Genomic DNA, 23452 nt, shown 5'->3' with positions numbered 1-23452 from the left:
TTGGCACTGCTGTAATTACATTCAAATATTATAACACACAAAAGCAACACACAGCACTAAGGAAAAAACACCAAGATTTCAAGTTTGTTCTTTTCCTACTAGAAAAAAAGAATACAAAACATACACATTTTAAGAAGCATTTTTTCATCTGTTTTGCAACAGATGTTATCCCCTACTTTCAAAGGCAATTCAACAGTTATTTTTATGATTTTTTTTAAGTTATTTTTTTGTTTGTATGTATTTTTCAAGGTGAGGCGGCTTTTCTTTTTCTCCATCTCTTTCTTTTTCCTCTCTTTTTAAAGAAGTAAGGTTCAATGCAGGCATTGCAGACTTTGGTGGATACAACAGATATGTATTTCTTTGATAAAAGTCCCTAATACAGAGTAGTTTGTAAGAAAAAAAAGGTCGTTCTTTTTTTTTTCTTGGAAAGGAATTCCATTTGCAATGAAATGAGTTTCTATAATTTTGGAATGTACAAAGGCCACTACGAAGTGAAAAACCAGGACAAGATTTTTTTCCCACAGGAGGCTGAGCAAAGGGAAAGGCAGGTCTAAATGCCCACTGGCCATTTTTCCCACCTTATTTGAACAGGGCAGAGCCAGAGACTTTGGACACAGAGGTCTGGCTGGGTGGTGCCTGGGGCTAATGCAGGACTAGGGTCCCCCTCTCCACAACCCCCACAAGCTTCTAAGATACTCAAGTGTGTCCAAACATACAAGTGTGTAGACAGCAATCCCTACAGGCATGCCTGCCCACCCAGCAATGCTGCAGCTGTGTCCAGCTCAGTCCTTTCAGTCTGGCTCCCACCCTGGAGCTCCTGCATTCTGTGAGCCTTTCACAGGACTTGTGAGTGAGGCCACTGCTGGAGCTGACACCTATGCCAGCTGTGATGCCAAGATGAGCAATCAGGGCATCACTCTGACACGGTTTTCACTCAGTGTTTGCATGTCAAGTCTCATTAGCTCCACCAGAAAAAGAACACTAACTGGTTTTGATCCTTTCAGATAATTTTGTTTCTCATGCTGTAGTAACATGTACCTGTGACAAGAGCAGGTCTGAGGAACTACAGGGCTTTGTAGATGGCATCCCCAGCCTTGTGCTGCTACTGAGCTCTCTATCTCCAGAGCGGAGTGGCAGTGGCTGCGGCTCAGAACGTGTGCCCAGTGCCTCTGTCAGTGCAGGCTGCCTGACCTGGCCCTGCCTAACAACACCCATGTAGGACGATCAGTTGCACACTTAGTGAGACTGCAGGGAACATTAGCCAAGAGCTGTTGATCCTCTAACATTTCATCAATGAATCCAGAAGAAAAACCAGGTTTTTCCAGAGTCTGCTGGGACAGAGCCATGGGGTGGGTCAGCCTAGTGCTGTGCTACCTCATGTGCCTGTGACCTCATGCTTCCCAGTGGCACATGCATGCAGAAAAAAGTGCAGTACCGGGAAGGACACTTGGTCAGAGCCATGTTGCAGCCAGTGACAGCTACACGTTGACTCTGCTACAGGCCACAGCTCTTGAAGCTATGGGTACCCGCATCTGGAAATAAGCAAGACCATAACATGGCTTCCTCTCTCCTCCATACTGAAGGATGTGTAAAATACATAAATTAAAGAAAAAGAAGAATAGGAATATAACCCCATTATCTTAAGACCAGCATGGCAAAGCACTTATCAACATCCAGTAGTTGCTAGGACCTGCCACAGTGAGCCCATCACAGCTCCCTCACCCACCATGCTGCTCTCTCCCACTGCGTGGCCCTCACACTACAGCACCGAGAGGGCTCAGTCACAGGCAGTCAAGGAGGGGTGACAGACTGTGAGCTCCATGTACCCTGGTGCTGTTTCTTTCCTCACTATATCTCTCCCAAGTGCCTCAAGCACCGATGTTGTCCCAACACCTGCCAGTCTAATGAGAGAACTTCTCAGACATCATGGAATGAACAAACACTCTCTGGCCCCATGACCACAGAGCCCCAAGAGTTTTTCTAATTTAACAGTGATCAAACAAAGCTTTTTATCTGTTGATCCGGTCCTGAGACATCCAGAGCTCTGCAGTCAGTAGAGGTGCCTAACAATAATATCTCCATAACTGAGCCTTCAGACACAGATGCTACACAAACTCCGTGTCCACAACATTTTTTGTCTTCTTTATAGTCACAGTCTGACAGCATTTAACTGAAGGTTTCCTCAACAAATCAGCTCATGCAATCCTGGCTCTGGCCTCCACTGATTTAGTCTTGCAGCAGCTTTGTCTCTCTCCACCTCTCAGATTTCATTTCTTAGCCTGTATCAGCAACGTATTTGATAAAATTATTGCTGGAGTGTCAAGTACTGGAAAACCCTCCATCTAACCAAGTGTATTACAGAGTTTGGTGCTGAAACTGCCTGAAGGCACTTCATGGGGTTGTTTTCCACATGGGTTTAATAATGATTCACTGCTCTACAGGGCATCCCACCTGAGTAAAGGATTAGCAGGGCACCCAAAACCCAGCACTGGGCTGGCTCTTTCCCCTCCTTGCAGCCCCAAAGGATCATTTGCTTCCCGTCTCCACCTCACCCACTAACACCTTCCCCATGAAACAGTGAGGCCACAGAGGATAGATGGAGGCAGGCAATCCTCCATCAACTCCAGATGACCGCCTTCTACCAACAGTGCCTTTCAGAGATGGTTCCCAAGGAGGAGGATTCCCACAATGAAGACTATGGACAGAAAGTCTTCCTGAGGAAAGCAGTTTGTAAATCTCAGGTGAAATTTTCTCAAAAACAGAACGTACTGTCAAGAAGTGCCTTTTCCAGCAGCATGGTATGAATACTCCATGGTCTAACTCTTACCGGCTGTTTGTGACAGAAAGATGTCCCAGCAGATGTGAGTGCCATGGCTGCCACGTACTGGGAAATGGGTCAGGCACAAGTCTCTTCGCATTTGCAAGGGTGGGAGTTTTGGGTTTCCCCTCAGCAGCTGCCTGTGCACCACAGAGTTCCTGGGATGGAGGCTATCATGCCACCATGGCTGACAGGCCAAGGGCTGCCCTCAGGGAGTCCTGATGAAAGCCTTGAGGCCAGTCAGGCCTGAGCACTTTGGGTCACTTCAGCCAGTGGCATCCACACATCCATTCCATTTGGAGGAAGCACACCTGTCATGTCCTGCCTAAGTCCCCAGACCAGATACAAGCACTTCTGGCATGACTATGCTAACATCTGCTGAAATCTCATGTTTGGTCTTCTCAATGTTATCTGAATTAATGTACGTCACACAATTCATGCTGCTGAGGAAACAAGTAAAAGTAATGTGGTTGCAGGAGAGTAGGCAGAGTGGGTGAAGGACTCACATGCCAATGAGCTGCAGTTCCCTCTCTGGGCACACAGACTTTTTTTAGCCAAGCCTGATGGTGTCCCAACAGCTGGTGTAACTCAGCACACCTCTGCTCCAGATGCAACACCAGCAGCCAACCCTTGTTTCTCATCTCCAGCAAAGGCACTGGACAGCTGTATCCCTTCCTGAGCTCCCAGAGAAGGTGCACGTGCTCAGAGTGGAGACAATGCACACCCCTTGGCCAGGCTCTTGCATGTGGTCCCAGGGACAGAAATGCCCTTTCCAGTATTGTCCAAGCGGTGCAAGCAATCATGGGGTACTCAGATAGGTATGAACCCAAAGTAGGGCTCCAGAAGGTTCCTTTTGTTACAAACAGGTGTGTAACAATTATTAAGTGCTGAAAGATTAAAACTGGCACTCATCTCACTGATAAGTTTGTCACAAAACTTATTTCTGGGTTAGGGGCACAGTTTGAAAGACTCTGGCTAAAATTCCTGATGACATCTGTGAACATCACACTGAAATGTCACTGAGCTGGTGGGACCTAGATATCTCTGTGGCTGCTGAGGACTGGAACACATCTGCCCTGGAAACTTGGAAGGGATGGCTGCATTTCCATACCATGAGAAGATGCCACTGGAGTGGCAGAGGGAATTTCTCAGCAGATCAGTTGCCACTACAGATATGCAGCACAAGTGATGAGATGAGAAGGGAGGAGAGAGAATAGTGTTAACTCAGCTGCCAGAGAAATGCTTGTACAGCTGGAAGCTGGTGAATACCTGCTTGAATGTTCATCCACAGGACTGCATCTCAGGTTTGACACCAGCAACCTTTCTTCTGCAGGCAAGCACCAACAGGACCCCTCAGCAGAGCCCATGCAGCTCTGGGTGGATGAGAATGGTTGGGTCGGGAGTAAGGAGGCTACAGCCAGATCTTCATCTCATCAGGACCAGGGAGCTTCTCCACTGCCCTCAGGAGGGAAGGGATGGGGTCATGCCCATCATCCTTATGTGGCTGAGTTTGTCTGTGCCTTGGTTTGGGTAGGGGGAGACTTTGGGGAGAGATCAGCAGTTCTCCTGGCTCCATGGAGAGGCAGTGATTGGTGTAGCTGCTTAGCAGGTCATTTGTAGCTGCTCTGCTCTCTTAATTTAGCCCCCCCCCCAAGGTGCACATTGAAACATGTGACTATTAGTGCTTCCTATTCAAGTAGGAGGGAAGAAATATGGAATTAGCAGGGCAAAACATCTGGACTACAGTGCTGGAATCTGCAATGCCTTCACAGAAATGTACAGACACCACGAAACAAGCACTTTCCCCTCCAGCTTGGCTTGGAAAGTGAGTACAGCTGCCCTCATGCCTGGTACACCCCACTCAGTACATGCACTTAACAAAAATCATAACCATGGTATTTCTCTGCCTTCCTCTCAGGGTTTTCATGACTGGGATATAGCACACAATCTATAGAGATATACACAAGGTCTCAACTGTTATTTAGGAATTCCTTCCTGGATGCTGCTTAACTTGAAACCAGTGAATTTGTTCCAGTGTTTAGTATGATGACAAATGAACATAAATGAATATTAAGCAGTAAAATATCACAAAATTGCCTATGTCTTTCAGTTGCTCATGTGTTTGATACCAGCATATAGCATGATCACACACAACTGTCAAATAGGATGCTCTATATAGAAACTACATCAGCCCAAAATACAGCCACAATGAGTGTTAACCTGGTTCAAAGTTGCTTAAAGCTTACTGAGTTCTTTGAATCAGTGCACCAGTTTCAAAACACACTTTTGGATGTGTTTTGAGTTCATACTTGTACAATGTTGCTGTTTATGCTTAAGCTACTCTTACAGTAATACAAACAAGCAAATATTTACAGTGGTGTGGTTGTGTAATGTAAAATTGAGGAGACTGATTTTCTCTTTGCCACACACACAAAAAAACCCCCAAAACAAAAACAACAACAAAAAAAAACCCCAACCAAAAGAACGAAGAAGGAAAGAAAATTGCCTTGAGTCTCACAGCCTGTTTCAGTGTGCAGCAAGAGGGAGCTGTCCCAAGGGGAGCTGCTCACACCTCTTCCTTATCCCCAGATACAGCCATGATGGCACCCGCAGGCGATTAAAGCAGTAGCCAGCTGGCTGCAAAGAACATGAAGCTACCACGCATTTTTGACCACACAGAGCTTCAGGAGAACCACTTCCTCCTGTTTCTCTGTTTGATTCAAGACCCAACCAGATTTATGAATAGAACAATCAGTTCAGCAAATTTAAAGAGCAAAATTTCAATTATCATGTTCCTACTAGGTACTTTCTCCTTCCCTTTTGGAGTGGCTGGCATGGTGGCAGCAAGATGACTCGTCATAGTTGTCCCAGACGTGCGTGCTGTCAGTGCCGATGCCATGAGCTCCGGCGTCAGTGGCGGTCATAGGCAGCAGCAGCGGCTGGTGCAGCTGCCCCACGGGCTGTGGCGCTGTAGTAGTAGGGGGAGCCTGTGAGAGATGAGACCACTGTGAGGAAGACAAAGGTGGAAAGGTGCCAGTTTGCAGTGTTCTGACAATGGGTGTCAGAGAGCTCTCCAGCCAAAGCTTCAATAAAGGCTGGTAAATAGAATAAAAATTGCATTCGTGCATTCTGCATGCGAGGGAGGCTACCACTGCTTTGCATTGCTGCTTGCTGTTTGACACCTTCTTCCTTTCCTTCACTCAAAACATCATTTATTTCACCAAAAATAGTTAATTACTTTTCCGAATGGAAAATCAAGATATTTCAACCCCAACATACCACCATACTCTGATTTCTTTGATTTTTCTCCCTCCTTTTGAAAGGAGGAGAGAAGGTTGAATGCCAAAGCATTCAAAAGATTTCATTGAAAGCACTTGTTTACCAAGAAAAGGCCTGAAAAATATTGGTGGCAATTTTCTGTTCTGCAGGGCTAAGCACTGGTAGATAGGATGATAACCCAAGGATCACCAGGAACCTGGACTGTTTGCTTGAATGAGGAAGAGTCTTTGATTTGTATCTAGAGAGATACCAATCTGTCCAGCCAGCATCAGTTTTAAGAAACCTTCCAAGCACACCTGCAATGAAACCAACTCTGATCCATCCTAAAAAGGGAGTTTCCTCCCTTCGAGGTGCTACCAGTTTGGTCTGCAAGTCACCAGTTTCACATGAATGGGATGTAAGGCATATCACAGTGTGGAAGAACCCCCTTGGAAGGACACAGACACATGCATCTGAGACCACCAGGCAGGTTTGGATGAGCAACAAAGAGCCAATGTGAGGAACAGTTCTGGATTAGTCAGGGCTGCAGGGTTTGTTTTCATGAGAGGCCCTGTCTGAGAGCTGCCTTCCATCTTAAGCTTCCTGCCTTCAACACAGATGAAGCAGCAGTCTGTCAGACATGGTCAAGGGTCTTCAAAGCCCTGGATGTGACTTTTGCTGCAGATGCAGTGACTTTTGCTGCTTCAGTAAGGAACAGGAGCTGATCCCACCAGAAAAGGTGATTCCACCAGAGCTCAGGGGAGACTGTGAACACTTTAGGAAAGCATCAATGGCAGTGAAGCCAAAGGTGCATTATTAGGAGTTCACTTCCCATCCCAGACTCTAGCAAACCCTGTTCCTGCAGGTCCAGTGGTTGCCCAGGCCCTGGGCATAGCCTGAGCGTGGCAGTGCCCCACCTGTTCCACCACCATGGCCCTATACACCCTCTGGAGCTGGAAGGAGAACCCAGCTGGCATGCCAGGTGCTGTTGGTAACACGCTCTGTGCTGCACCAAAAGCCTCTACCTCTGGGAGGCTGGAGAACCTCCTGGCATCTCCTCTTGTTGTACAGCTACAGATGAATGCTTTGTTGTTCACTCCAAAATGACCTGAGTGATTACTTGAGGGCTGCTCATTCAAAATCACAGGCACAGAGTGAGAATCACAGAGCCAGACTCTTAGGAGAAAGCTCATGGAAAGTCACTCTTAACCATTGGCAAAATGCGGGGCTACCTCACTGCTGTGGGTCCAACAGGATCAATCTGACAGGCAAGCCCAGCTGCTCCTTCTAGGCTGCTTTTGTCCAGAGTGCCACATCAGGAGATCAGCTCAGGCTTCATCACGAGCCTCCAGCTTTTCATTTCCAAGAGAGCACAAGCTGATGCATGAAAAAAACAGCACAGGCAGCATTTGCTATTGCACAGTATGTGCAATGCACTGCTCAGCACAGTCAGTCAGAGAAGAAAACTTCTTTGTCATGATCAGTGTTCTACCACAGCATGTGGTACTTTGCTGCTGCAACCCTGAGAGGTCAGAAACAGAGGACTTTGGCTACTGGAATGTGTCTTCTGCACAGTGCTGTGGCAAAACAGGAGCTTGTACACAGCATGTGGGTCTGTGATGTCCTCAGTGCCATCCTTAGTGACTAAGGATGGTCCAAAATCAGAAAAACCCACTGCAAAGGGCTGGGTTTAAACAAGGTAAAGCAATCTTCAGGAGTGTGGTCCTAGCTGTCTAGAAAGATAGTTTTACCATACACAAGAATAATACAAGGGAGTGCATGAAATCACTGGCCAGGACAAGCATTTGCAAAGATGTCTGTACACAAACTCCTAGGCAGGAGCCAATCCAACCTAGGTTTACTTACTAAAAGGTAAGAAATTTTAAGCCATAGCTAATGGTGGTAAAGCAGAACCCTTCAGCAGGTCATCATTCCATTTACATTTGCACAAGTGTAGTCTTTTGTTACCTGCTGAGGGCACCACAGCCGCTATCCTGGGCTGGACAGATAGCCTTCTTCCAGGTAACTGACATCAGGTTAACAAGCCCCAGCCTCAGGAACTATATTTCCCAGACAATACTGGAAAGCTTCACAAGGACAGTGAAAACCATTCTCATGGGTAGCCCAAAATTAAATGCTGTATACTTAGTATTCCAGCCAAACTCAATCCATGGAAAGCACAGAAGCCTTCCCTGGTCAAACTGGCCAGTCTTCAATGAGTAAAGGCAAAAGTTAACAGTTCACCAGACTTTGAAATGTGCATGCCATGTCTAGCTGGGGTTTTCGGGATGCCCTGTGGGGGCTGCCCTCTTGCGGGTGCCCAGTTTGATGGCCCATGTCCCCTCATGGCCAATCCAGCTGCCTGGATGTCCTTGGGGATCATTTTGCACTGCAGGGCAGGCAGTACCTTGACATAAAACAGCTCACAGGCCAGTGAAGAGCCAGGTGAACCTGCTGTCCTCACCCATCACAGCACCAGGAGGTCAGTGTGAAGCAGGCAGTGGTGGTGGTCAGCAGAGATCCCAGTCCCCACTGGCAGCAGCACTAGCACTAGCCACGGCAGCTCAGCTCAGGCAGAGGGGTGAAAAATACACAGGAGGCACCAAACAATTTCACTCTAACTCATGGAGCAGTGTGTGGGTCCCACCAGAGCTGGATGCAGTGCTTTCTGAGGTTTTGGGGTAAATGGGGTCTTCTATGGGTCAGAGCCTTTGTTTTCCCACTCTCTCTTCCTCCACTGCTGTTCTGACTCAGTGCAGCTACAAAAAGCCCAGTATTTCTCCCATGCATTCCAAAGGCCTTACATTTCTCTCAAGTTAGATTTTGCCAGTTTGCCTTTCAGCTGTGCAATCAAAGAAACTTGTATTTAAAGTGAAAAATGAAAGCACTCACTCTTCCTGTCATCATGCCCCCATCCAGAACAGACTAGTCCATCCTTCTGTCATTTTTCCTTTCTAATTCATACTATCATCAATTTATTTCTTGACACAGTCATTTCTAGTGCCTACTTGTTCTCTAATCTTTCCACAGAATCCCACAGAGAAATTGAATCTAATCCTAATTGAGAGGCTCCTAGCCCTGCCCTTGCATGATGCCATGCCAGCACTGGCAGACACGGCACCGCAGCCAAACCCTCCCAAGCAGCGCACAGGGACCACATCTGCGTGTGTGCGGGGACACTGCATTAAACAGAACCCACAGTGAGCAGGACTGAGCCAAAAGCTACAAGCCAGCACAAAACTAATTTTTCTTCATTAGACAGTGTTGCTGTTATCTGCCCTTAGCATGCACGTGTTGAGCTGATCCTATGGTTATGTGCACCAGTATGTGCCGACAGTAACAGCCCAAGACATGCACGTTTGCCTCCCGTGCGCCCATGCATGTGCCTCCGTGTGCATCCCTGCCCTGTGCTGCTTGCAGATCCTTTGCAGGACAATGTGGTGAAAAAAGAAAGGAAAAAGATGTTCCTTCCCTCATCTCTTTGTCTGCCTTTGAGATGGAGACACCTACTTCAGCCACTAAGCCACACCACACAAGTGGTCAGGGTTTATGTCCTCTTCCCAGCACATTCCTCCAGGAACTTGGGGCCTGTCCTCACTCTTTCTGCAGCCGAGGTGGGACTGAGTTATCCCCCACAGCCAAGTCTGTCATGTCTCTGACACCGAGAGAGGTGTGGGTGCCACCAGGGCTGATGCAGGATGCAAGAGTATGAAGATGCTGCAAAGCTGCAGCAGATAACTGACTTCTTCAGTCCCTGCTTCTGTTGACCATTCTGGAGGACCATGGCTGGATTGTCTGCTCTTCCCCAAGAGCCGTGGGGCACAGCATTTGAGACTGCCCCAGATAGGAGGGAGCACAGTCCCCTGTCTGCACTGGTTTCAGGACAGCTGGAGCAGAAGAGGCATGGTGCCTGGTGCAGAGAAGTGAGGAGCACCGAACCAAGGGCAGAGCAGACAGTGGGGTAATGGTGAGTAGCTGGTGCTTTGCTGAGGCCAGACAGCCAATTCCCAGTGTCTACATGCCATGAATATGGTTCTGCCTTCCGCTGAAGACACCACCTCACACCCCTCCCTGCTGCTCCACACATACAGGACAGAGACTGGGGACTAAAAACCAAAGCTTTCTCACCATTCTTATCTCTCTCTCTTTACTCTCCCCCACATATAATTTTTCAATCCAAGTATCCTTTCCTCCAGCCACTTGCAAATCATGGCATCTCTCCTTTTAGCTCCTCTTTCACAGGTCTCAGCCTTATGTGATTGCTGTGCTGCAATTCTTCCTTGCCAGTACAGGGAATTAATTGAATGTAGGCGCTGCTAAGTGCTTACAGTATTACACTTGCATCTTAGTGAAAGGAGCAGGACTTTGTAAAACAAACTGTGTCAGGCAATGTACCAGTCCTGATTAATTTTGTCAAGGCTTCTGCTCTGAGCCTGATACTGCCAGAGCTTGTTCTCAGGAGAGAATTACTAAATGCACTCACGTATACTCCTGAGAGGAGTGGAAGCATCCTGGATATAGTTCAAATTAACCTATTCTCCACTGCGTGTGCCCAGGCTCATCACACAGCACCTTCTGGGTGTGCAGGGAGACTTGGGGCAGGTTTTAAAGTTTCTGCCACAGACTCCTGCTTGACCTAAACTACCAGTGGGATTAGCAGGCACTAGGGAGAAGGGATTGCAGGATCAGGCTTCCAGTGACAAAGGCAGAGCTGTGGATAAGAGGGATCTCTGCAAGGCATAACAGACATCTCTCCCATAGACTGTAGCTGATTGCAAACACATTCTTGATCAGATCATACCACTTTACTTGGACCTACCATTGGTCAGACAAGGGGACTCCCTCTCCAGGAAACTCCAGTCCCCCCCAGTTCTGTGACCAGACTGAACTGAAATGGTAAGTTCATCTTTAGGACTTGCTGCAGAATAAAAATTCCCATTTCTTTTTTTTTTTTTTTAATGCTGAAACAAAGTATAATGAAGAGGACAAAAATAAGGAAGCCAATATTATATATTTTAACATTTTCCAACAGAAAAAAAAGAAGAAAAATAATCACCATTGACATTATAGCATGAAACACTTCAATCTCAAGAAAGCTGAAGTTTCTGAAAAAATATGATCGTCTCTGATTCTTTTTACCCTTGCCTCATTTAAACACACGTTCACAGCATGCTGCTGAGTAAATATTGCTGAAGAAATCCTCACTAGCCTGAAAACGAGCTTTGCTGTGAGGAGCATGTTATACCCACAACTGCTCATATGTTGAAGATGAGTCAGAATTTGCCCCCAAAATGCATGATCCAAAAAGGAAATGAGAAAAAGAGGATAAATGCAGAAAAAAGGGAATGGCACAGGTAAAAGGTTCTGGCAGCAAGTGGTTGTCTCATGATCAGCCTCTGCTTTAAAGTCTTTTGCTGACCCAGACCTACCCATCTCCAGCATCCTCAGGTCATCACAGGGACCTACCTTGCCCAGCACCCTGGACAGCATGCTTAGAGCTAGTACAGGCCCATAACCTCAAATAAAGAGCTGAGCAGGCCATGGGTGCAACCTGCTGCTGACAGAATCAAAGGGCCACTGCCCATCCCTGTGTGGTGGCACAGAGCTCAGGAATGGCTTTGGAATGGCTCCGGATAGTGTGCACACCCTTCTCATGGAGGTGGATACCCATAGGCAGGATAAACAGTAAACAGCCCAGGAGCCTCTCCAAAAGCCCTGTCTTCATGCAGAAGGGCAGGGTAAGGGCTGGGTTGTCATTTATTTTCAGTATCATGCCAGTTTCTTTAACAGTTTAGAAGGAAAATTTTAGAAGTCACACAAAATCTGGCTTCCCAGGCCTATCCATGATGCAGAGTATTGCTGAAGCATCTCTCCTGATTCAAAAGGAGTTGCAGAATGAGAAATGAAGAAAGCATGGTGTGTGCTCTCGCCTCTGGCAAAAGCATCTTCCCCATGCTGCTCAACCAAAAATCTGCCAGCGCCTCTGGCTGTGGCCATGGAAACAGTGGGTTTGAACACGGGGACTCCCCTGGCTTTGTGCAGCTATGCCCATCCATATTAGCTGAAGATCTGTCTGTTGATTTATGATGGAAGCACTAACAAACCCTTAAATGTGGCACAGCAAATAGCAGCATTATACCAGCACCATGGCATGAGAAGCAGAGGCTGTCTATTGCTCCCAAAGGATTTGTTTAAGGACAAGAACCATGATGAATACAGCCTGGGTGGCTCAATTATATGGGGACTCAATTACTTAAAACAAAGAAACTGGATGAAAAAAGTACGACAAAAATTCAAAATTATTTCGCTGCTGGAGGTCACATATAACAGCCCTGTCATCCATAAATCTGGAAATCTCTAAGGCATGCTACTCCTGTGTTGAGAGATGACAATTAATTGGTATTTTACTTACCTCATCCATGCAAATTATGCAGAGAAAAATTCTAATTACTGCATGCTACATGTATATAAGGTCAAAGTGGGCCAGCTTTTGACAGGGGTGTAAAATGGATTATGTTTATCCTTCACATGAGGGCCATGATCCTGCAGGAGTTACAGGGCTTCTGTCTCCCATTGCTCATAGGGACCATGCTGGCATCAGTGAGGCTGCACCAGTGGTCTCTTGCTGAGGAGAGATGGAGTGGGCATACACACAACTGGGGAGCAAACATAACACTAGATCAGGAATAAATGCAAAGCACATGCACGCACAAGCAGCAATGGCATGGGAAGCAGTGCAGCTTACAACTGGCTGTAAGCAAACTGGCACCACAAGTTTTGTCTGAACAGGACCCCTTACCCTCAAAGAAATGGTGGTCCTGCTTTCCGGCAGTACCCTATGTCTCTGGAAGGAATTTATCAGAAGCAGGAAGACAAGACGTTTGGGCCAGGGCGAGTGAACCAAGAGCAATCATGCACCCCAGTGGAGACCTGCAGTCCCATTCTGGGTCTAAGCATTGGGACTGAGGACAAGCTGGGACACACATTCTGCCCACCTCAGGGCTGGACAAACACTGTATACCTTGCACTGATCTCTCAAGACAGGGGCAACCACTTACCCAGCAGTCCAGGGTTGGGAAACCTCCAGGAGTCATTGTATGTTGAATATTGTGGGTGGCTGTATGGGGTCCCAGAAAACTCGCTCCCTAAGTTAAAGAGACAAGGACAGAATAAAAGGTCATTTGATTTGAGATGACAGTTACCATTCTGGGGTAAATGGGTTCTCCAGTGTGTGCTGTGCTCCACGGGCGGCCACAGTAAAAGCACTCCTGGACACTCTGCCTTGAGGAAGGGGAATATGGGTGGGCAAATTATTAATTAAACGGGTGCAGCCATCTTTTATGTGTCTTTTTTGTGCTGCAGTCCAGGCCTCCTGAAGTTGCTACAGGAGCACGGAAACAAGGAGGGATGGAGAAGCCTCTGGGACACACTGATGGGGCTGGCCTTTGCTTCTCCGGCCCTACAGGACTCAGGATGAGAAATACAATACAAGGACAGGGCTGTTCAGATACAGTCTCTGCTGCAGGAGAAGATGAGCCAGCCAGTTTCTAGATATTGGATACCCTTAATGGAGAACATGGTCATGGTCCCAGATATTTGTCCAACACTGTAATCCAAGGAGTGGGATGTTTGCATCAGTTTCAGATGGATTTGAACCCTCCAGACAAAGGCACAAAGAAGGTTTGAAAAATTATGGCTATTTATCTCCTCATCAGCTCCCGCTCTTCCCATCTGTTTGTTCTCTTCACATGTCACCTGCTTCATACTTCAGCTGCAAGCTCTTCAGGACAGAGCCTTGCATCATGGGGCTCTGACCTGGCCCCTCCACCACGCAAATACCAACACTGCTGCTGTTTTATTAGGAAATACTCCTTGAATTACAGCTTTCATCCTCTCTCTCTTTCTTCTTCCTTCCCTTCTCCCTCTTCCACACACAAATACATAAACCCACAGCACAGCAGAGCACAGCACTGTGAGAGAAAGGGTATGTTTCCTAAGGCAAGAGGTGAGGGCTGACAGGCCACAGCAGATGCTTGCCATGACCTTTGCCTGCTTTCCTCCTTGGCATTGGCATAGCCACAACCCCAGACCCAGAAGCTGCCATAATCCCAGCTAGGCAGTGGACCTCTGACACCATGTCCTGAGCATCTCAGCCTTAGCACCCCGTCCCATACAATCCATAGACCCAACCTGGGGACCACATCTGGGTCCCCTGGCCAGTGAGTGGCCATGGTTTAGGCCAGTTGCTGGGACACTGGCCCCAGGGAAGAGGGGATGATGTTCTGGTCACCAAAACATAGGCTCAGGTCCAGGATGGCTTGATCTCCACATGATTCTACTTCAGTGAAAACAAGTCTGCCTCTCCACCTGTATCACAAGATGAGCAGACTAAATGTGTTGACAGCAGGACCAGCCCATCACCAGTCTGCTACAGGAAGTCTCTGTTAGCATCCCTTCCGTGTTTCTTTTCTGCAGCCCTTCTGATCCATGTGACTGCACTTACCAAGATCAACCTACTCTCTTTCCCCAACACAGCTTCCACAGAGAGAAGGTTCAAAGTCTGCAGCAGGAAGCACTTCCACACTCACCACACCTTTCTGTGCCAACCACAATTCTTCACAAGTTCAGAGTGGGTTTTCCTTATGCCTCTAAGCAATGGCATTAATTCACCATGAGCCAGGAAAAATGGAGCTGTTTCAAACCTTTCTTCCCAGGGAAGTACAGAGTACCTACAATTCTTCTCTGCTCCTGTCCCTATGGATGATAGATGACTTCAGTGCTTGAAGTCAGAGTGCTCATCCAAAAAAGAGTAAGGCACAGCAAAGTTGACAATGCTGAAAGAGACTTTAGGAGCCACTCAACATACTGCAGCCACTGCCAAGAGCATCCCCATTGCCTTCTGCCAGTCAGGGATCCATCTCTCTCCTGCAGGACACAGCAGCTTCTCTCTGGTCCTTTCTGCCTCTGCATCACTACAGCTGAGGCTGTTGTCTCACCCAGAGTCCTCCCTGATTGTTCCTGGCTGTTATAGCCCCTTGGCTTCCCGCTCATCTCTTGATCAGCTCTGTGTTTCTGGTGTTTGCCCGAGCCTGCAAAGCACACAGGCATCAGTCTCTCTGGGAACTTCACTTGTGAGAGGCACAATGTTTTCCAGTCCTGAAACATCATGCTCAGATTCTCCTGCCAATGTGTGGCACACAGAAATCCTTTCACCCTGTGGGTGCCTCTTCCACAGGAAGGCTGTCACACACCACCTCCCCCAGGGGTTGCATTTCTTCCTCATCACAGGGAAGTGAGATTTTAGAAGATTTAGCCCTGGTTTAGTTGTGCAAAACAGCTGTGCTGTCTGACCGACATGACACACAAAAGTAGATGGGAGTGAGTCTTGCTGCTACATCTTCCCCGAGAGCTGTGCAGTGCATGGACACAAGGACAAAGTGGACAGGATAGCAGGACAGACCCAGATCCCTGTTGTGGGCTGTTTGCATGGAGTGCACAGAAGAGCTTGTCCTGTCCTTCGTGCACCAGGAGCACCCCAGGCTTGAAATAAAGCTCACAGTGAGTTGTCGCATGCCTGCAAGAGCTGTATCGGAATGGGGAGCATTCTTCCCTTGGACAACACCTCATTTTCAGCTGTTCCACCACCCTCCTCCTCTCCCTTGATCCCTTCCTCCCTCCTTCCATCCCTCTCTCCCTCCCCTCTCCTGTTTTCCTGGACCTGCACAGACTCAGTCCATTCCATGCTGATGCTGTGCACGCCATGGAGTGGGCAGCAGTGCTTTCCAAACATTTATCAGTACTGCAGCGGGGCTGTGGGTGGGAATGGGCTGACATTTCATTGTTTCATCCTCTCCTGTCTTGCCCTCCTCCCCCACCATCCCCACTGCCCTCCTCCCCACACTCACACACAGACACACATCGTGGACCCTCTCTGGGGGATGCTCCAGTGCCTGTCAGGCTGAGGCTTCCAATTCTCTGTTTTTTATGCCTCAGTGGTCAGGGTGTCAAGCTCCTGCAGTACAGACCAGCCAGAAGCTCGAGGAGTCACTGAGCACCATCAGCTCCGTGACAGTATTGCTTGCTTCTTAACATACTCTGCATATCCATCAGCCTTGCCGGGGGGAGGGTGGGGGATGGGGAGGGGGGACAGAGAGAGAGAGAGAGAGAGAGAGGGAAGGAGGGCAAGAAGGAAAATGAGAGGAAAAAGAAACACCAAAGAAGGGAGGGGAAAAGGAGAAGTGGGGGAGAAAATCTCAAGACCTGTTATTACCACCACAGGGCTTGGGCAGACAAATGGTACAGTTGTAAGTGAAAGTAAGCTAGATGAATGAACACTGCATGACTGCCTCACAAATTCCACCAGATATTCCAAGGCCCATCAGCTACACTTCTTGACAGCACTTCTTAGCAGACAGCCCTCGCCCCATTCAAAAACAAACACTACGGATCAGCCATCCAAGGATGCACACCCGTGCAGCATGTAGCGCACATGAGCACAGTGCCTGCCCGCAGCATGAGGAAAGGGTGGGAATCAGACACATCCCTCCTTCATGTGAAATGGTAAGCCTCCTCCTCAGTAGTTCCCACCTCGCTGAAACACAAAGACACAAAACAAAGGATTCCTGCCAAAGTTAGCTCACCTCTTTGCCACAAACCTGACTCTACACTCCACATACGGCTGTAGCCCAAAAGGGCTCAGACTCTTCCATCATGCCCCAGAAGTAGAGGTAAGGAGGGGAAAGAACAAAGACTGATTCCCAATAACACTGCTGCTACAAAGCCAGTGGCAAGCCCTGGGAGATGCATTCCACCCTGAGACGGTGGGACAGAGATAGTCTGATGGTGGTGGATGGACCATCTGCTGCTGCAAAACAGTACCGTCCACTCTGCACCATTTTTTCTCTGGGGACTATCAACTCACATTTACCAGTCTTCTTAGTTTTAAGGTAAGCTTCCTGAAAGTTTTCTTTCTGGTTTGCAGAGAAACTGAAAAGCATGAGTGTAAAAATCCCAAGAACTAAGAGATGAATGAAGAAATAGCACCATGTTTTTCACAGTGCTGTGGCTGTAGAGAACTGCCGCTGCAGGGAATGGGAAGGATGCAGGCGCATCCCTGCACCAGTACTAGGCACGGGGCAGGAGGGTAATGGAAAACTTCCTGCCCTGCAGAAAGGCAGAAGGATGAGCAGATGCTCAAAGCAAGGCTGGCTCTGACAGAGGCCATGTTCAGCCAAGGTGTGGAAACTTCCCAGGATGGAAGAAGCCTGACCACTGTCACTGCATGACACCATTCAACACGCAGAGTACCTGGATGCAGCCCCATGAAGCACAGCAGTCATGAATCTTGGGACTGTTTGACAACACCAGCAGAACACAGCAGACTAGTCAAACATTATTGTCCAGCTGCTGGTACTTTTGGACTGAAATGGAGAATTTGAGCAAATAATCTGCAAAGGAGTTTCATATGCCACTTCCAAGTATAACACTGAAGTCTCAAAAGACCTCATGTATCAGATGCTCTGGAGCCAGTACAGCTCAGCAAGAGTGCTGGAAGTTAGGATTTTTCCTTTTTTTTTCTTCTTTCTCTCAGGGAATTTTCTCTGATTTGTTGCCTCAGAGATCATAACAATGATACTTAAGAGACAAAAGATGTGGCTGGGGGAGGAGGAGGGGGAAGGGTGCAGTTTGCTACCATCTCTTGTGAGATTTTGGCTGGAGGTGAGGGGCTGGGCTTGGCCCTAGCTCGCTCTCTCACTCTCGGGATCAGAGGGGGGATGGTTGTGGTCTTGGTGACGGGCTGCTGCCGTGGGGAGAATTTGCTGCCACTGCAGAGTTCTGTCCTTCACTGCTTCTCCTTACGTTCAATGAGCCTTTGCTCATAAGAGCAGCCATTGAACTGTGACCTTTTCAACACCTGATCTCACTGGAAAGGACCCTCACCATCTTCTCGGGTGCCTCAGGGGAAAACCTGGGACCCCGACCCCCTCACCCCATCTCCAAGGGAACGTCTCCCAGCTGCTTGCGGGAGCCTGGCTGCCACTGGCCAGCCCTGCTGTTTTCTACCACTGCTTTGGACTTTTTGCTACACTTTAACCCAACACCCCATGTCCACCCAGACCTCTGTGGCTGCTGGCATGGCTTCAGAGTTTTTGCTGCACTTGGTTTGCGTGCTTGTCTCTGCCATTCCAACCTGCTGCTCTGAGGTTCCTGCTATAGTCCATTTTGTGACCCAAAGTGGCACTGACACCGGCTGCTTCCTGTGAGTTTGTAAAGGAAGCCCCTTCTCTCTCTCTCTCCCGCTGGCTCACCTGCCATTAGCCGTGGAGAAAGGTGGCCGAGCTTGTGCCATAGCGCCCCCTGGAGCCGCAGCAGAATCATCGCACCCGCCCTGCCTGGCCGGGAGCCACCAGCGCCCCTGTTGGCTGTGACCGTAACTGCACCAAAGAGGAAAGGCTTGATGGCCAAAGAGAAGGCTGTTGTTGGGTCTCTGGTTTTGTTTGTTTGTTTGTTGCTGCTGCTGTTGTTGTCTGTTTGCCTTGTTTATATATCTATATATATTTTTTTTTAAAATATATATATATTCTAGTGAAGCACTGTTATTCCTTTTCCCATATCTTTGCTTGACAGCCCCATACTTTCAAAGTTACAATAATTAGGAGGGTGGTAGGTCGTATTTTCCATTCCAAGGGAGGTTCCCACCTTCGTTGGCAGGCACCTGTCTTTCAAACCAAGACAAAGAGCTGGCTACAGACACAGGTTTGGACACTTTTTGCTGAGTTTTCTTAGATACCAGGTTTTTGCACAAACATTTAGGGCAGGGAGAAGCCATCCCAAACATGGGGGCAGATGGTTGTTATCCATGTGACAGTTGCTATTAATACAACATGTAGGTGATGCAATGCACCTTACTCCCTGCCACAGCCATGTGACAGCTCCCAGCTATCACCCAACAGGGAGAGCGACCATGACCTGGCAGCTGTGCCGTCCCTTCTTCCAGAGCTGTTGCAGTCACTGGTTTCTCCACCAGTCTCCACTACTGGGCCTTTTTGTTAATCAAGCTCAGCATTTAGGACAATGTGTTACTCAGCCCTTTCATTTGGCAGGAAATCAAAATAAACCAGGAGAAATGGTATTCAACAAACACAACTGCGTAACAGACAAGAACAGAAGGCTGGGGGACAAAATGCAGAGTTAGGCCAGAACAACAACATCTTCAACACTCCTTCTGGGGGCTTTGGATAAGTTTAAAAACAATCATCTGTTGTATTTGTCCCTAGGTTGCTTTCTTGCAGACAAACCCATCTCCCTGCTAGTTCAACCTCCTGGTACCTCTACATTTCCCTTCTGCTGAGGGATCTTACTGTAACTTTTTAAAATTAACATTCTCATGACTTTTATTTGTTTTCTATCATTTTATTTTGAGGAAGTAATCACATGGATCATAAATTTCTTCAGTGAATTCCAATAACAATCATTACCCTGGTAAGCAAAGACATGCTTGACTGCATGGGGAGCAGGGATAAGCACTGCACTGAGCCACGTATTCACACCACACATCACCGGCTGACTCTGTGAGGCAGCAGCTATCCAAACACAGCCTGGAAATGTGTTACATCAAAGTTCTGCCTGTCACAGGGCCAGCCATTGTCTGAGCTGGAGGATATTAATCAAAGGAGAAGCTTCTCCTCACCCTGGGCCAACACCACCCCAGAGACGGTTTCATGATCCAGCAGCTCAGGCAGCATCCCACATAAAGTCAGAGGGACACACAACTGTGGGGAACCCTGAAGGGCAGGAAAAGGGTCTGGGCTCTCAGCAGAGAACAACAGCATGGTTTTCCCTCAGTAAAATGAACTTTCCTCTCCACACCAAGCCATTGCAGTGGCTTAGGGTGAGAGAGAATGAAGTCTTTAGTCCTGTCTAGGAAGCTGCTGCCTCTGAAGCTCACAGGACTAATTCCCTTAGAAGTTTTCCCCATGAACAGGAGAGCTGGGAAAAACCTTTCAGTTGATACTCCATATCACATGAAAAAAAAGATGTTTCACATCACTAACATATTTTTGAAAACTTGTGACAATTCAGACAAAATTCTTCAGTGAGAGTCAGAGATTTTGGTTGTTTTTTTTTAAATCAGTTGTTTTCCAAACAAATATTTTTCTTTCAAATTCAGAGAAATACTAAGTTTCCAAATTGAGTTCAGTGAGACTAAGAAGAGAAAACTTATCCAAAAATCTCAACAGTAAACTAACTGTAGCTTTGAAAAGAAGAAAGAACTATACTTTTGAAAAAAACTCCACAGTAATTTTTATTGTTGGTTTTTGTTTGAATTGAATCTTGGACTTTCTCCTAATTTCAACATTCATTAGCAAACAGCAGGATCAGAGATATAAATTTCTCTAATCTAAAAATATCAGCTGCATATAACCTGAGGGAGTGGCAACCCAGGACATGCCACAGGCTAACCACCAGTCATCTGTCAGGTCTTCTCCTGCTCCTTCACCTGCTCTTTCTGCAGAAGTCCCACAGGAAGAAGGAAATGGATCACTCTGCTTTCTACTCTGCAGACCAAGCACACTTGGCTGGTAACTTGCCTGCTCTAGATGGAGCAGTCTACATGCTACAAAAATCAGAAGTGCCAAAAAATGGGGAAAATTACCGAACTACAGCCCTACTGTAACAAAGCAGGTATTTCAGAAACAGCGTCCCCCAGGGAAGAAGCTGAGCAGGAAATACACTGTATCTAGCAAAAGCCTTCCATGATCTGCTCAATTTGTCTCAGTGAAGGCACTCAGGGTGATAACCAGCTAACATCCAGGACAAGCTGGTGGGATTCATAGATGAATCTTTGAAGGGTAGGCTTGGGGAATTTTCTCAAGATTGTGTTACCAGAAACCATGCCAAGGGTGAATGACATGTCCAACATGTGGCAATGGATGCTGCAGCCAGATCCCCGTGGAAAGATCTGGCAGCCTGGGATGGCAATACAACCCTTTCAGGTCTTGATGCCTGTCTTGTCCCCACTCCTGTAAGCAATGCATATGCCACCCCAAAGAGATGTATCTTCACTCTGAGCAGAGTGACGCATGATGGCAGCCCCCTGAGCTCACATAGTGCTGGGGCTGGCATGGGTTATGGTGGGCAGAAGCTTTAGTAGAAAAGAAATGTTTCCCAATGGGGCTGAAAAATGCCATTTTAGAAAACCTCTTCAGTGAGCAGTTTCAAAAAAAGGAAACTGCTTTTCAAGACACCTGAGGTCCACTGCATCAAAATGGGAAGCTGCTCTCCTCAGTGATCCTGCACTTACCTGGCATTGTATCCAGCAATCTATTCTCACAGGAAAGAAGTGAAAAAAGCATTAATAAATGGAAAAGTGGAAATGCTTTACAGACAATTAATATCCCACCCCCAGCCCTTTTCTTTTTCTGAAGATGGAATTGAAAATAATTGATTTCAGCAAAAGAACAACACTTGCAAATGTTTTTCAAGTAAAACTTTTCTTACATAGAACAAAACCTTCACTTGCTGATCTTAAATGAAAAAAAACCTGACAAACAATGAGTCCTTAGAGCAGTAAGCCTTTAACCCATTTTCTTTAAACACAAAATGACAAAACTATATAAAAAATTTCCTCCAAGACAAGCCAAGACAGAGTATCTGAAGCTGTGATGTTGGGGTTCCTCCCCCGCCGTGTAGCCCTGGGAGAGGGGCCCTGAGGGCACAGACACGGGGCTTCCCTGTCCCTGCTCAGCCTCGTTCCCATTGGTTGGTTTGTGTTCCCTGCGCGGGCAGAAGGACCCTTGGTCCCGTGACTGGAACAGTTCCTCGGCAGAGCTCCGGCCATGCGGCTGGAGAAATAAACATCTCTCTGAAACAGCTATCAAGAATCTGTCTGTCCATATATATTTCCTTTCCACGGGACTCCTGGTTTGATATATGCGTGTTGCAGGATCCCCACTGCAACAAATGGTGGAGAATTGTGAGCAGAACGATCCCCGATCCCTAAGCGACTGATTTGTGTGAGTAAACCCTGGAAACTTTGGATTCCTCTTCTTGGTTTTGCTTTGCTATTCCGTATCTAAACTATGGAGGAACTGTGGGAAGACTCTTGGCTCTCAGAGCCGCATATGGACATTTATCTTAAAATGATTCTTGAACAACGATTTGTAAATTTTAGCTTGATTCAAGCTCAAAAAGAACTGAAACACTTCCTGGCATGGTTGTTTAAGAACTTTTTCTATGTTTCTTGGGATTTAATTCTTACCAAGGGCTTTTGGAAAACCGTTTGGACACAGTTAATACTGGAGTCAAAATATATGCCGATGGAAGAATATTTTCGTGAATATTATTTAGTTACCGAGACTGTTGAGCAATGTCAGCTGTGTCCTGGCGAAGGGAATCCTGGCGCAGGGACCGTGCGGCCCAGGCCACGTGCACCGAGCGCTCTGCGAGCAGCAGCGAGGCAGTTCCCGCGCGCGGGCGGAGCCACGCGAGCCGCAGTGTCGGTGGCGGAGCGAGGCGCGGCGGGACCCGGCAGTGCCCGAATGGCCCCGTGCAGCGCGTGGTGGAGCGAGCCCCGGGAACGCCCGACCGAGAGGGGCGGCGCGCGGGCAGCGGCTGGCGGCGATGGCGGTGGAACGGAGCCGCGCCCAGCCGAGACGCGCGCTGGAGCAGGGCGCGGGGGAGTCATCGCTCGGGGGCCCGGCCGAGACGTGGGTGCAGCGCCCGACAGCGGCAGCGAAGCTGCGACCAGAGGAGGCGACGCACGGAGAACTGAGCGGCACGGCCCGGCCCGGCCCGCGCAGCCCCGAACGCGACGCCGGGAAGAGCGCGCAGGCACGAGCAGCCCCGACAATTCCAACACGGGAGCGACCGAAAGAGACAGCAAAGACGCAGCGAGACAGAAAACAGCAGCCACTCGGAAAAAGGAAAAGATCATAGCAACTAAGACCTTAGGGATAGTAAAATGGTATAATGTTAAGCAAAATTATGGTTTTATAACAAGGTGTGACAACCAGCAAGACATATTCGTGCATAGAACTGCTATTAAAAAGAATAACCCTGAAAAATGCATCCCAAGCTTGGGAGATGGAGAGGTGGTGGAATTTAATATTGTACTAGGGAGAAAAGGGTTACAAGCATCGCAGGTCACTGGGCCTGATGGTGTTCCTGTAAAAGGCAGTATATATGCAAAAAATCGTAGTCATGTTAGACAGTATCTCCATTGTAAGCCCCCCCTACAGTTTCCCTTTCCTAATCCCACCTTTCCCTTTTACCCTATGTCCTATTACCCCCAGTGTATTCCCAATCCGTTTTTTCATCCATGGTTTCCCTCACAAAACCATGCTTTTGCCAATTGTTTCCCCAAAAATCCCTTTC

At 47.8% G+C, this 23452-nt stretch overlaps 1 protein-coding gene across 5 annotated transcripts in view; it reads right to left on the bottom strand.

Annotated features, from left to right (window-relative positions):
• Nucleotides 1–518: 518 nt before the first annotated feature.
• Nucleotides 519–23452, bottom strand: part of PAX5 (paired box 5) — a 138871-nt gene continuing 115937 nt past the window's right edge. For 4 of the 5 annotated variants that reach the window (XM_048292345.1, XM_048292349.1, XM_048292346.1 and 1 more), the window contains 2 exons: nt 13135–13221; nt 519–5805 (listed from right to left, as the gene is read on the bottom strand). In XM_048292345.1, the coding sequence (XP_048148302.1) occupies nt 5729–5805; nt 13135–13221 (164 nt within the window). In that variant the 3' untranslated portion in view covers nt 519–5728. The other variant, XM_048292348.1, reaches the window with a different exon arrangement.

This window comes from Corvus hawaiiensis, chromosome Z, assembly GCF_020740725.1.
Source record: "Corvus hawaiiensis isolate bCorHaw1 chromosome Z, bCorHaw1.pri.cur, whole genome shotgun sequence".
Classification (NCBI taxonomy): Eukaryota; Metazoa; Chordata; class Aves; order Passeriformes; family Corvidae; genus Corvus; species Corvus hawaiiensis.
The sequence above is the reverse complement of the archived record's forward strand: the minus strand, read 5'-3'. Positions and strand labels throughout refer to the sequence as shown.